The sequence below is a fragment of the Equus asinus genome, chromosome 24 (assembly GCF_041296235.1).
Source record: "Equus asinus isolate D_3611 breed Donkey chromosome 24, EquAss-T2T_v2, whole genome shotgun sequence".
Taxonomy (NCBI): Eukaryota; Metazoa; Chordata; class Mammalia; order Perissodactyla; family Equidae; genus Equus; species Equus asinus.
The window spans coordinates 23,774,763-23,789,721 of NC_091813.1; the positions used below are offsets into that span (position 1 = coordinate 23,774,763).

General features: G+C 36.9%; 1 protein-coding gene across 9 annotated transcripts in view; it reads right to left on the minus strand.

Annotated features, from left to right (window-relative positions):
* Positions 1 to 14,959, minus strand: part of CEP162 (centrosomal protein 162) — an 85,336-nt gene that overhangs the window by 63,147 nt on the left and 7,230 nt on the right. For 7 of the 9 annotated variants that reach the window (XR_006519213.2, XM_014838073.3, XM_070496322.1 and 4 more), the window contains exons 4-8: positions 13,270 to 13,416; positions 12,751 to 12,934; positions 10,658 to 10,725; positions 5,056 to 5,174; positions 3,166 to 3,196 (exon numbers count right to left, since the gene is read on the minus strand). Coding sequence is in view for 8 of the 9 variants with exons in the window: in XM_014838073.3 (XP_014693559.3) it covers positions 3,166 to 3,196; positions 5,056 to 5,174; positions 10,658 to 10,725; positions 12,751 to 12,934; positions 13,270 to 13,416 (549 nt within the window). In the remaining variant the exon portion in view is untranslated. The remainder of the gene's footprint in view (positions 1 to 3,165; positions 3,197 to 5,055; positions 5,175 to 10,657; positions 10,726 to 12,750; positions 12,935 to 13,269; positions 13,417 to 14,959) is intronic. The other 2 variants (XM_070496324.1, XM_070496323.1) reach the window with 1 other exon arrangement.

A 14,959-nucleotide genomic window follows, 5' to 3' on the forward strand; every position in this document is an offset into this window, starting at 1 on the left:
CCACTTGATTATGGTGTAGGATCCTTTTAATGAGCTGTTGAATTCAGTTTGCTAGTATTTTATAAAGAATTTTCGAACTGTATTCATCAGTGATATTGGCCTGCAGTTTTCCTTTTTTTCACTTCTTAATTACCTTACTACATTTACTACTATCTACTTTCAGGTAATTCACATCAATTTTATCTGTATTTTTATCTGAATAATATCTTCATACTGTTTCATCATGTTGCTATCTTGAAATCAACTAAGATGGAAGGATTTACACCACATAAATGGGTAAGCTCTAGAACTTAGGGCCTTTTCATTTCTTCCATTATCTGGTTGTTAAACATATATCAACATACCACTGATTGGGACTCTGTAAATCACATTTTCTTTTGTCAATTAACCATCTTTTTTTTTCCCCCCAGCTTTACTGAGGTATAACTGACAAATAAAATTGTAACATATTTAATGATTTTACATACATATACATTGTGAAAGGATTTCCAAAATCAAGTTAATTAATACGTCTGTCAACTCACATATTTACTTCTTTTTGTGGGTGAGAACATTTAAGTTTTACTCTCTTAGCAAACTTCAATTAAACAATACAGTATTAACTATGGTCACCACATTATACATTAGATCCTCAGACCTTATTCATCTTATAGTTGAAAGTTTATAGCCTTTTACCAACCATTCCCTATTTCCCCCCACCACTCTCCCAGCTCCTGGAAACCACCATTCTACTCTGTTTCTATGAGTTCGACTTTGTGCTTTTAGATTCTGCATGTAAGTGGTACTACATAGTATTTGTCTTTCTCTGTGTGGCTCATTTCACTTAGCACAATGCCCTCCAGATTCGTCCATGTTGTCACACAGGGCAGGATTATTTCTTTTTTAAGGCTAAATAATAGACCATTATATATAGATACACATTTTCTTTATTTAGTCATCTATCAACAGATACTTAGGCTGTTTCCATAGCTTGGCTATGGTGAATAATGCTGCAATGAACACGGAAGTATAGATAGCTCTTCAAGATGATTTTCTTTCCTTTGGATATACACCCAGAGGGGGAATGCTGGATCATGCACTAGTTCAGTCCTAATTTTTTGAGGAAACTCCATACTATTTTCCACAGTGTCTGTGCCAGTTTACATTCCAACTAACAGTGTACAGGGGTTCCCTTTTCTCCACATCCTTGCCAGCATTTGTTATGTGTCTTTTTAAGAACAGCCTTCCTAACAGGTGTGAGAAGATATCTCAATGTGGTTTTGATTTGCATTTCCCTGATGATGAGTGAAGCTGAGCATCTTTCCATATACTTGTAGGCCATTTGTACATCTTCTTTGGAAAAATGTCTATTTAGATCCTTTGCTCATTTTTTTAACTGGGTTATTCGGTTTATTGCTACTGAGTTGTATGAGTTCCTTGCATATTTTGTATATTAATGGCCTATCAGAGATGTAGTTTGTAAATATTTTCTCCTATTCCACAGGTTGTCTTTTTTTTTTCTTAAAGATTGGTACCTTAGCTAACATCTGTTGCCAATCTTCTTTTTTTCCCCTTCTTCTTTTTCTCCCCAAAGCCCCCTAGTACATAGTTGTATATTCTAGTTGTAGGTCATTCTGGTTGTGCTATGTGAGGCGCCACCTCAGCACGGCTTGATAAGTGGTGCCATGTCCACGCCCAGGATCCAAACCAGCAAAACCCTGTGCCGCCGAAGCAGAGCATGCGAGCTTAACCACTTGGCCACAGGGCCAGCCCCAAGTTGTCTTTCCATTTTGTTGGTAGTACCCTTTGCTGTGCAGAAGCTTTAGAGTTTGACATAATCCCACATATTTTTGCTTTTGTTGCATTTTCTTTTGGTGTCAAATCCAAAAAATCATTGCCAAGTATAACATCAAGGAGATTATGCCCTATGTATTCTTCTAGGAGTTTTACAGTTTCAGGTGTTATGTTCAAGCTTTTACCTATTTTGAGTTGATTTTTCTGTATGGTGTAAGATAGCGGTCAAGTCTCATCTTTTCCATGTGTGTGGCTCAATGTTCCAAACACCATTTATTAAGGAGACTATCCTTTCCTGTATATTCTTGGCACCTTTGTCAAAAGTTAATTGACCATATATGCATGGGTTTATTTCTGGGCTCTCTATTCTGTTCAATTGATCTGTTTCTGGATTTTTGTTTGTTTTTTGCCGAGGAAGATTAACCCTTGGGTAACATCCATGCCGATCCTCCTCTATCTTGTATGTGGGCTGCCGCCACAACATGGGTGTCAATAAGCGGTGTAGGTCGGTGCCTGGGAACTGAACCTGGGCTACTGAAGCAGAGTACACTGAAATTAACCACTAGGCCATGGGGCTGGCCCCTCTATGGGTCTGTTTTTAATGCCAATACCAGACTGTTTTGATGACTATAGCTTGGTAACATAGTTTAAAAACAAGAAGTATGATGCCTCCAGCTTTGTTCCTCTTTCTCAAGATTGCTTTGGCTATTCCGGGTCTTTTGTGGTTCCATATGAATTATAAGATTTTTTTTTCTACCTGTGAGAAATGCCACTGGAATGTTGATAGAGATTACACTGAATCTGTAGATCACTTTGGGTAGTACGGACATTTTAACAATATTAATTCTTTCAAGCCACAAACATGGAATATCTTTCCATTTGTGTCTGCTTCAATTTCTTTCAACAATGTCTTACAGTTGTCAGTGTACAGGTCTTTTGCCTCCTTGGTTAAATTTATTTCTAAGTATTTTATGTTTTTTGATGCTATTTTAAATGGGATTATTTTCTTGTAGTTTTCTTTTCATGAAGTGTCTTTCTTCGGTTTTGGTATCAGGGTGATCCTGGCCTCACAGAATGAGTTTGGAATTATTTCTTCTTCTTCTTCTATATTTTGGAAGAGTTTAAGAAGGATTGGTATCAATTCTTTGAATTTTTAGTAGACTTCACCCATGAAGCCATGTGGCCCTGGGCTTTTAAAAAAGAAATATCCTTAAATATAACAGGAAAGATTCAAGATAGTCATGAGGGATATATTATGGAGAAAAGCTGTGAACCTTCATTAGAGATATCAAAAAACAAAGACAGATGGTGACATATTTGGAATCATTTAGATGCAATCTGAACAGATCAACTTTTTGCCAACTAATATATATGAATATACATAATATTTACCATTAGCCAGCATGCCAGTTTTCTCTTCTTCCTAATTAAAAGAAGAAAGTGATCATATGATTTGAAACCAAAGTTTTGTAAAAGGACCACAATGGAAATAGTAACAAAATTTGAAAGTTAACACTTTACTCCATTATAAAAAGATAAGGAAATATGCCTTCTAGGTTTCTTTCATCACCCGCATTCACCAATCACTGTACAAGACTAGAGATCATAGCTGCAAGAGAACATTTAAAAGTCTCTTCAGAAGGCTTGCAATTACCAGAACTTAATTTAGGCCTTTATAAGCCTTCTTTAAAGTATCTAGATGCCATCTGCTCATCTACCTTACTCAGAAACTTTTTTTTTTGAGGAAGATTAGCCCAGAGCTAACGTCCACCACCGATCCTCCTCTTTTTGCTGAGGAAGATTGGCCCTGAGCTAATATCCATGCCCATCTTCCTCTACTTTATATGTGGGATGCCCACCACAGCATGGCTTGCTAAGTGGTGTGTAATTCTGCACCCGGGATCCAAACCGGCAAATCCCAGGCCAAGAGAGCGGAGTGTGCAAACTTAACCCCTATGCTACTGGGCTGGGCCCAGAAGTTCTCCTACTTTTGAACTCCAGGATAACATGTATAATTCATGTAAGATTCCAGCTATTATAACATCACCAATCGTTTTTCCCTTATTGCTAAAAATTAATGATAAATATAACGTAGTCATTGTTCCATCAATATTTTGAGACAAAATTTTCAAAAAGGCAGGTCACCAAATGGCAAGATGATTGAAATCCATCAGTATTATACCTTCCTTAGAATAAGTACTCTAATTAGTGTCACCTATATTCTCTACTTGCTTATTAAGGCAGTATCTAGGATGATGCCACAATAACAGAGCTTTATTTCCTTCCTATTTAGATCCTTACCCAGACAACTCCCTACTAGGCTTCAACATTTAGGTTGACACATTGCTACACATTTATTTACTCTTCATAAAATACTGTATTTTTCATAAAATATTTATTTTTCATAAAATATTGTAATTGCCATATTCCAAGTATAAATCTCATTAAATTTCTAAGGCTATTCATCAGATCACACTCATTAATCTTCATGTATTCCTAAGGGCATCTTGTTTCTCCACCTAACCTGTGTGACACACACCCCCAAGGACAAAGTACTAGGTAAATTCAAAAGTAAGAGTATTTATTAATAGCTAGAAAGTGTTCCTCACTTCTTTTTAGAGTTTATGGTTTCACACATAGTCAAAACATCTAGCCCTCACACACAATCCCAAAAGTGACTATGTCCAGATACAGATCAATGCAACAAACAGCAATTGTCCTACTAGTTGCTATTAGATAGCTCAAGGGTAAGTTCCATCAGGCAGCCAACATCTTGTGTACCCTTAACCAGTCTCAGTAAAAACTGAGAAACGAAAGAATCAGAGTATAGTAACATTGAATGTGAATGGAACAATTTAATTCATGATCTTAGCCAAGGAAGTTTCACACAGTAATGTTACTATACTAGCACAAGTAACAAGGAGGGATATTTATTGTACTTCAAGGACAAGACCTACTCAAGAAAAGTGTAATTTAATATACCTGTTTAAAAATTAGATTTGAGATTTTAATTAAGTTTCCAATTTCTAAAGCTTAACTTAAGGAGATTACTTGCCAAAAGAAATCCTTTAGAAAATCATCAATTGCCATGATCTTTCATTAAGACTTATAATAAATCGACATCCTCAGGTAAGAATGTCTAACTGGGTGTTAAAGAGACCTAGAACGTTACAGCAATGAGCAAGACTATGAAGGACTCCTCATATTTCAAGCTTTTCAGATGCTGTCAGCTAAGGTAATGAAATAAGTTTCTAAACTGTCAAATATATAACTGATGCATACCTGTTTGGGTGCTTTTGTTTTTTCTGATATGGGATTTTCTTTGCAATTAGTCTCTCCATCTTTAGTAGGCAAAGGTGCATCAATATCCTCCTCATCTTCAAAATCATCACTGTAATTTTCTGAAGAAAATAATTTAAAAAAATACAAGGATCACATTGTCAAAGAAGTCAAATTCCAGGAAAATACTGTTAATTTCCAACGGAAGAAGTCTGACTCAGAATAATTTATTGAAATATTAACATAAAGATATCTTTAAAGAAGACTTTTTTTTGCAAAGATTTAATGAGAATTCAATTCATAAGACTATCTTAGGTCATTTTGGTTTTTTATATTTTCAAATGGTATAAGAGTTTTATACTTTTAATCTTTTATATTAGCCAAATAAAAATTTCTAGAGCTGACCAAAAGATTTTATATCATTTTTAAAACAAACTTTAATATTTGCTCTTCAAAGACAAAAATCTCAAATTGCTTACTTAAAAAAAGCAGCACTTTTGTGAAATCTTGAAACTCCTAAAAAGGCTGGATTTTGCTTATTTTGTTAAGCTGATTCTTGAGGCCTCTGTAGCTACCTCTACTGAAAGCCTTAAACAGTACTTCGGACAGGTCTATCTCCGACACCTCCCTTAGCAAATACTGGCCCTGTATGACCTTCACTGTTTCCCAGTCCTGGGTTCTTCCCAGGAAGTCTCAAATTATAGCTCAATGACTTTGCAACAGAACGGGAAGGTGTGTCCCTGTTAACAAGATGCCATCAGAGGTGGGGAAGGCGGAGCAAGGACTATGTGGCCAGGATCTTTTCATCAACTTTGAACTTGATTATAGCCCTTAAATCAAAGGATTGACTGAGATCTGTGGGCTGTAGAAGCGGGACAGCCTTTTCAGAGTGGAATCAATCATTCCAGAAGCAAACAGTCTTATTTGTATTTCAAAAATTAGATCACATTCAGAATCAGGATGGCCTGTTGTAAGAAGGATGGCACAAGTACTTGCGAGGCTGCTTCTGGAAAGGCTGTCTTTTAGTGTTCTCTTAGAAGGGAGCGGACAACCTGAGTGTAATTAATACTGGAAGTCTGGGGATGAATCTGAGAGGGCATGGAAGTTAGAGATGCTTCCAGTGAGATCAGCCCACAGAAATATCTCAATTTCACTTCACAAGGAATACGAGGTCAGAACAGCACAGGTATTGTAACTTAGTGGATAAGTTAGGTTAGTTGGTTAACTACGTTAATATCTATATTCTCAGGCTAAGACGCTCACCTTCTTTCTCCTCCATAGAAGAAAGAACACTGGCATTTTCTAAACATCAATAGACATAATTAAATCCACAAAACAGTTACTGAGAAGTCACTTTGTATTAGACATACTTCTAGGTGCTAGGACCAATACAAAATGATTAAGACTTTAATATTCTAGGTGGGAATCACTGAATTTTAAGTAACCTCACGGATTAGATTTACTTAAGAAAAGATCACAAGCAAGGAGAGAGGAGATACGGGAGGGTATGACAATGAACTTAGACAACTACTTGGGATTTGGGAACTACCTGAAATCAATGGAAGGGGATGTAGTTTGTGTGACTGCAAAGAGGAGCATAAGAAACAGGTCAGGTAGTATAGCACCGTGCTTAAAAGCACGACCAGGAGCTAGAAGGCCTGGGTTCACCACTTGCTTCTACTACTTTCAGCAGCAGAACTGTCAGGTCATAAATTCTCTTCGCCTTACTCTTACCGTATGTAAAGTGAGGATGATAATAGTACTTATCTCAAATGGTTGCTGAAAAGATTAAGTGAGAGTTCATTGAGAACAGCAGCTGATATATAATATGCACTATATATAAGTGTTAGCTATTATGTTCACAGTAGTAGTTGTCTGTCAGTATTATTAAAGCTAGTATTACACTTAATCTGAACCAAAGTTAATAAAGGCAAATATTATTTCTTATTGGGAAAAGTGCTAATCAACACGCACTTTTCAAAACTACATTTTGTAATTTGCATTTAGTAAAGTAATAGCATAGTCTATAGGCAAATACTACTGTCCAACATATGAATGACTAACCCCTGCCTCAGGAATTTGTCATGAATAAAATAGGTTTGAAGTAAGAGGAAAAGTCATTGGTAGATACAGAGAGAAATGAAATAGATAAGACAAGAAATAGAAGGAAAACAACATATCAGAGATTTCAGAAAGAAACATCGAGGCAAATTAAGTTGATACAAAAATGAAAGAGTAAAACCAAACTGAGAAGGTGGTTCTCATATGAGAACTATCAGAGACAGTAATATCAAGGCTCTTCTATATTGTTTTGAAAAAAGGAGAATATTAATCTGTAGTGCTCTGACCTTTATGGCAGGAAATGTTACATATTCAAGGTATTATTTCTATTGTTATATTCCCCACCCCTGTAAATTTGAAAATATTATTTGCATAAATAAAAAATATTTTAAAAATTCAGATAAAATAAACAATATTAAATGTAAAAGATCCTTTTTGGAGACATTTTTTTATTCTTTGTTGGAAAACGTAGCTGCAAATATTAGTTTAGGTATCATGCAATGTAGAGGGCCTTCTCCTCTACCATGAAGTTCAAGGACTCTGTAAACAATTAGTAAATTAGTCAAAATACATGAAACAACTGTTTTCAGATATCAGACAAGTGGCAGCACAAAAAGGTGATTCCTAAGGAAAGATAACCAAGTGAGCTGAGCCCTCCAATTCCCTGAAGGTACGTCCATTCTGGAGCGCTAAGCACTGGGGTAGGGATCAGGCCAGTCTCACTGCTGAGAGAGAGATAAGAGTTCACACAGGCTGAGGGATTAGAAGCTGCAGGACAGTGACAAAGAGAGGAAGTACCCATGTAGAAACAGAGCTCTAGAAACCTGCATAAGGGTGCCCTTGAGCCTGTGCTGAATACTAAGCCATGTATGTGTAGTTTGAGCAAAGTGACTGGGAAGCTGCAGGGCAGACAGTTCCTGGCGTTCACACAGGGCAGGGAGACTTTGCAGCTCTGACCAGTCTGGGCGGAAAAAGTCCTCATTGATCAGCAGGGGCGTTCAGTGGAAACCTTGGAAGAGCTGTGCCTTAGCAGAAGGGTTAAAGTGCACCTAGCATAAAGACTCCTCTAGACATCCCCCAACAAAGCATAAGAAAAGGATTAACTATCCACCAGAACAAAGCTCAACACTCGTTAAGAGGAGAAAACAAAATTCAGATACTTAACAATGTAAAAATCCACAATATCCCATACCCAACAAAAAATCACTAGACTTCCAGGAGGAAAAAATGACCCGTAGCTAGCAGAAAAAGAAGTCAACAGAAAGAGACCTAGAAATGAACAAATGCCAGGATTACCAGAATATGCTCACTGTTGAGGACGTGACAAAAAATGAACATAATAAGGAAAGATAGTAAAGAGACAAAAAAAGATCCAAAAGGAACTTCTAGAAAAAGAAAAAAAAAATTCAATGAAGTAACAGAAGATTAAAGAAAAGAAAAAAAGATCAGTGAACTTGAAGACACAGCAATAAAAAACTGAAGCACAGACAGGAACAAAGCTTCAAGAAATGGAATAATCTTAGTGACCCGTGGGACAAAATTTAGCTTTCTAACATACTTGCAATTAGGGCAGAGTGCAATGGGCAGCAGAGATGATATGTGAAGAATTAATGGCCAAAACACTTTTTGATTTTGACAAAAACTATAAACTCACAGATCAATGATGCTCAACCAGCTCCAAACAGGATAAATACAAGAAAAGCACACCAACATACATCATAATCAAACTGCTCCCCCCCAAAAAAAGATAAAAAGAAAATCTTGAAAACAGAGTGATAAATAAATGGCAAGCAATAGGATACATTGGGGTATATGAGGAAGACATTCAGTGTAAAACTGATTTGGCCTGACCTTGTTTTTCCAAATGGGCCTGACGTGGCTGTTGAGCATGCATCGTATATCTGCTTTAAGCATTTACCATGTCCCAAAGACAAGGACAATGCCCCTTAAGATAAAGAAAGATGTGGGGCTGGCCTGGTGACGCAGCAGTTAAGATCGCATGCTCCACTTTGGCAGCCCAGGGTTCACAGGTTTGGATCTTGGGTGCAGACCTATGCACCGCTTATCAAGCCATGCTGTGGTAGGCGTCCCACATATAAAGTAGAGGAAGATGGACACGGATGTTAGCTCAGGGCCAATCTTCCTCAGCAAAAAAAGACTAGAATTGGCAGCAGATGTTAGTTCAGGGCTAACGTTCCTCAAAAAAAAAAGATAAAGAAAGACGTAACACTTCCCCTGTGTTGGCATTTCCTTAAGAATAAGCATCTCTCCCTAGCCTATGGATTGATTGCTGACCTGCTGTGACCACCCAGCTCAAGACCAAAGACCTGCTACCTACTGTGTTCATCAACTGCTGCATGAATTGCTGTGCTGGTGAGGCAATGGTGAATTGCCTTCCTCCCCTTGAAATCTCAAACCACTACCCCTAACATCCTCCTTTGCCTTTAGCTGAAGGTGGTATTTAAGATGAGAGGCTCTGCCATTTTGGCGAGTTGTTCAGTTTTCCTGAGTGTCTTCCATGTATACATGTTATAAAGCTTTCTTTGATTGTCTCCTGTCATTCTGTCTCATGTGAATTTAATTTGTAGCCCAGATAGAAGGACCCAGCAGGTAGAGGATATGTCTTCCTCCCCTATAATTGGATAAAAATAAATTTTACATAAATTTTTATCTCTTTAAAAATTTTTAAATGATAATCACCTATTAAAACAACAGCAATAATGCATTGTGAGGTTTTTAAAATACATAGAAGAAAAATACATGACAAAAATAGCAAAAAGGTTGGGGGGTTTACTGTTGTTAAGACATATAAAGTGGTATAATGATATCTGAAAGTATACTCTACTAAGATAAAAATACTGTGAATCATAGGGCAACTAAGTAAAAAAACAGGACAAAGAGGTGTAACTAACAAGCTAAAAGGAATAAAACGGAATGCTATAAATAATCCAACAGAACGCAGGACAAAAAGAAATAACAACAACAGAAAGATGGAAAGATCAAAAAACAAATGGCAAAACAGTAAATAACTGTACCAATAAATATCTTTGTAAAGGGCAGAAACACTTCAATTAAAAGTCAGAGATCGTCAGATCAGATTAAAAAAGCCAAACCCAGTTATACGCTATCTACAAGAAAACCATTTTAAATATAAAAACACACATTAAAAGTCAAAAGATAGAAGAAGATATACCTCCCCAATCATGCTTTGGAGGCATTTGTCCCGGCTCCACACATTCCCCTGGTCTTAGCACAAAAATCCTTTTTTCTGTCTTCCCTATTGTTCCCCTGCCCAATCCCAAGAAACGAGGCGGTACTGCACTTTCAACATCTCTCGGTAGCTCAGATTGTAACACAGGCGATTCACTCTACCTGTTCAAAGCCCTTTCCAAGACAACATGATTTTCCTTTTATTTTTTTAATTATTTTTAAAAATTTAATCAAATTTAATTAAAAATTTTAATTACCCTTCTCTTATCAATGTCTTTATTAAAAGCTATGTTATCTTTTCAAATATTGTAAATTTAAAAACCATTGAAATTACCTGCCAGTTCTTCATGTTTCGATTCATTCTCACACTTATCTTCAGTTCGTTCTATATTGGCTTGATAACTGGAAAAATATTTACTTAATTTAGTATTACATGTTAATAATACATTTCCATGCAACCCTTTGTATATATTTTTTAAAAATCTCTGATATTATATATTTCTTTTCAAGTACCCTTGTTCTATCAAAAGTTAAAAATTTGGGGGCTGTAATGAAAACGTCTTGAAAATAAAGGTTCCTCAAAGCTTAATTGTAGTTGCCAAGGTAATAAAAAGGAAAAAAATGCCATATTACTTAGCTTATTACACAAATATGAACAATTTTATACATAAATATGTGCATTTACATGTCTCGGGACCCAAATGTCCTTTCTACACTAAAGATGAGGAACTGACCTCAAGCTATGAGAACCAGTGAAGTCTACATGGAGGCCAGAAACAAACGTGGGATCAGTCAGCATTTACATGCTAACGGCAATTTAATCCTGAAATGGAAGCAGCATAGGAGCCTTAAATCAAGGAAAACTCAGCGAAGTGACAAAGAAGATTAAGCAAATTCTGTTTATTTTGGGGCTATTAGTTCATATTCTGCTTTCTTTCAAACCAAGGAATCAGTTATACCTTTCAGCCCATCAACCCTGTCTTTAGTGAGACCATTAGCAGATCCAAGAAATTATAAAACTACGGTAATACTAATAATAGCAGCAAACATTTATCATTGCATACTCTGTACTATGCTGTACTCTAACTAGTCTGTTCTGGAGCATAAATGTCAGTAGTTAAGAATACTGTTAAGAAATCAGAAAATGTTAAGTAATGTTGCAAAGGGGCAAAAGCTCATGACCAACAAACCTCTGTAAACTTAATCTGCATTGTCACTTTAGAGGCCATCAGCACAGCCCTGAGTGTCGCTGCACGTCTCTGCTGGGGATGCCAAGAATGACAGGCACGGACAGCTCTTTCCTCGGTCATTTCTCAGGGCTGTGTTTGCAGTGAGCAACCTTGAGAGAGGAGGCAATGTTTCCGCCCAGACAAAGAACAGGCCTGTTTCCACTTACTATATGCGAACAGGCTCCCCAAGCTCAGTGAGCCTCTCCTGTAAAGCCCCCAAGCACATGTCCAGACAGCCATCATGGACCCTTTGTGTTGCCCCCATGGGCCTTGAGGACACGGAGAACTGAGGCAAATAAACGTGACATGCGAGCACTGGTCTTGTGAGAAGAAATAAAGTCCTCTGTTTCTGACTCAGGAATTGTGTGTCTCTTGTCAGCATCCAGAAAACCGGCAGGCTAATTTGTTAGCCTGCATGTAGGGTGGGTAAAAACCTCAGACCCTACACAGTTCATGGACAGTCACTGCTTTGTCCATGGTCTATAAGAAACTAAGCATCTTGAGGAGATTAGGCACTCCAACCAATGACAGGTTAGGATTCTCTTGACCCTTAATTTAATTATAATTTGGTGTTCTTAAAATCTGAAAATTGTAATCTGACTTCCATTTATAATTTAAAAAATTAAATGGAAAACTGAAACTGAGAAAACTAAAGATATCAGGTTTCACAAAGGTCTTGAGAATGTCAAAGGTCTACCATACTTCAGAGGACCAACTCAATTAGCAGAATTTCCAGGATACATGAGGCTTCCTGATAACCATTAGGGTCAACCAAACAAAAAGGCAGGACACAGACCAAACCTGTCTTTGCTCCCCGGTTCCCCTTCCCTTTCTGTTCCTTTTTCCTGAGTTTATAATCGCTACCTGGACTCTTATTACCTTACTGTGGAAAATCACTTAATAAATTACTCTCCTAGTAAGGTCTTTTGGGTAATGTGCTCCTAGTCTCAAGAGTATCTCAGATACGACATTTCAGATCTGGAGGCAGAGTGGGCTCTCCAATACAAATCAACACACTCTGCTTATATATAAGAAAAACCCTGACCAAAATAATGCCCAGAGAATAGAGTTAAAAATAAGATGTAAATTTTGCCTGTTATAATATTTACCCATTTAAGTCCATGCATACCCCAGCCTTCAAAAATACAGAAAATCACAAAAATCATTTAACGTGTAATTTATATCGTATTTACATTACCTATGTAAAGCTTTAAAATGTGTGGAGTCATTAGAATCCAATTCCTTATTTAATCTTGAATAATCGATGGAAGATGTTAAGCCTTTCTCAAGCCTGGCAAAAAACTGCTCTTTTTCCTCTTGTTCTTCTAATGTGTCCAATCCCAAACCGAGAACACTATGGTTGAGCTCAGAAACTACTATCTCTAAATGGAAAGTATCAATATATTTTATTAACATACAGAATTTTGATAAAATTTCAATGATGTATTCATTTACATTATATAGCAAAATTTTTAAAAATTTAAGACACACTTTACTTAATCTCTCACCCACCAAATATACATTTATGTTTATTATCAATATGTAAGGTTATAAAGTTTCTCGAGAGTTATAATTCTAAACGTTCCAGGAAGGTATGAAATCTGTCTACATGGTTCAGTAAAGGAGGCTCCAAGACAATTATGAGTTAATTTTTTACAAAATGCTGATTATAAGCATACTGATTAACCTGTTAACTCATAGCCCTGACATATCTTACCATTTGTTTCTAAGCTGTCAATGCTCAAGATAGAGGTTCCACTGCTCTTAAGAAGCTGAATCCTCTCAACAGACTCCTCTTCCATTTCCATAACTGGCTGAGAAGTCCTCTTTGTTTTCAAATAGCTTACATTTGTTCCATGCAGCCCTAGAGATGGGATTTCATAAAGTTGGATATTTACGTTAAGAAAATTGTTTTGACCACTATGCCAACACAGTAGTACTGTTACACTAATTTTGTGGATAGTAGCTACAAAATAAATCTGGTCTATTAAATAAAACTCCATCAGACCAAAAATTCACAAAAGAAAAATTACAATTCTATTTGATTGCAGTGCATCTTATTAAATGGAACATTTCAAAAATTTGCATAATGAGACAATTTTTAAAAATTATTTTGAAGCACAAGTAATTAATACAGTATACCACGGCACCTTAAAGAATATCTCCTGCCTTACGTAGGAGGAAGGTAGGAAACAACTATGTAAACTGGGAAAGGGAGACAATTCCAGGCAGGGGCAGGAGGAGGTATAAGGGTCAACAATGGGAGGGGCAGGCCACATCTGAGGATGCAGAAAGACCACTGAGATTGGATCTAGAGCTAGAGAGCAAGGGTCGTCAGGGCAGAAATAAGCCTAGAGCAGGAGTCAATGGTTAGACCCTGCTCATTCTCATAGGCTGGGGGTGGAGTTTTGCTCTTTATTCCAAAAACACCGGAAAAGCTACACAAGATCGAAATTTCTTTACCCTAACAGTCTATATTTGTTGTAAAAAACTGATAAATATGTGGAAAAAGTAAATAATTATATTGTGTGCTATAAATATTAAGATTAGAAAAATAGCACTTTTGTTTAGAAGGAAGCCTTATTAAGAAGTTACAAATTCTGATTTTAATTTCTTAATTTGTGTCCTCTTGGAAGGGTTCAGAATCAATTTATTTCATGGCCTTGTGTGAAGAATGGTTTTAATTCCTCAAATAATAACTTCCATACAGCTACAGAAAGTCAAGAGATACATCTATAGATACTTGAAATGGAAACGTGCATGCTAAGGCTGGGTGCTGTGGTGGCTAGCCTCAGGGATGTGACCCACACTAATCAAGCTCAGGACAGACTAAAATAACTGAAACCAAGATCCAATTTAGTTATATATAATGAAGACTACAACCACTAGGAGGATTAGATGGTTTCACTCTCTAAGCAAAACAGTTTATCCTTCCAGCAACTGAAAGAGAAAGCAAAACGATAAGGTTCAAGTAGCTCAATGTTGTTTAATGGTGTCTGTCTAAGACTGGTAATGCGTTCCTCTCTTCAAGAGGGTGTTCAGTTCTCCCTTAGAAGCTTCTACACTCTCGATGGCAGGACTGCTATCCTGCCTTTCTATACTAGTGCCTAGTACTCAGAACGTAACGAACTCAACAAGTGTCTGTGATTGAACCAGGGACCAGGTGACACCCGTGGGCAAAGAAACCCTTTCTCCTGTTTTAAACGGACACTGTCAAAGTTTGCTTCTTCAGTATCCTTTCATTCTTTACTAATCAAATGCACTTCTGATTGATATATTCTTTTAAAAAAATTATTAATACCCTTAGTCAGGTTACATTCAAGTGTTGGTCCACGATCTAGTCTTTCCCTTAAAGTGAGCTGGCACATTCCACTTCTGATTCATTACTTTCTAGAAAAGAGACTTTA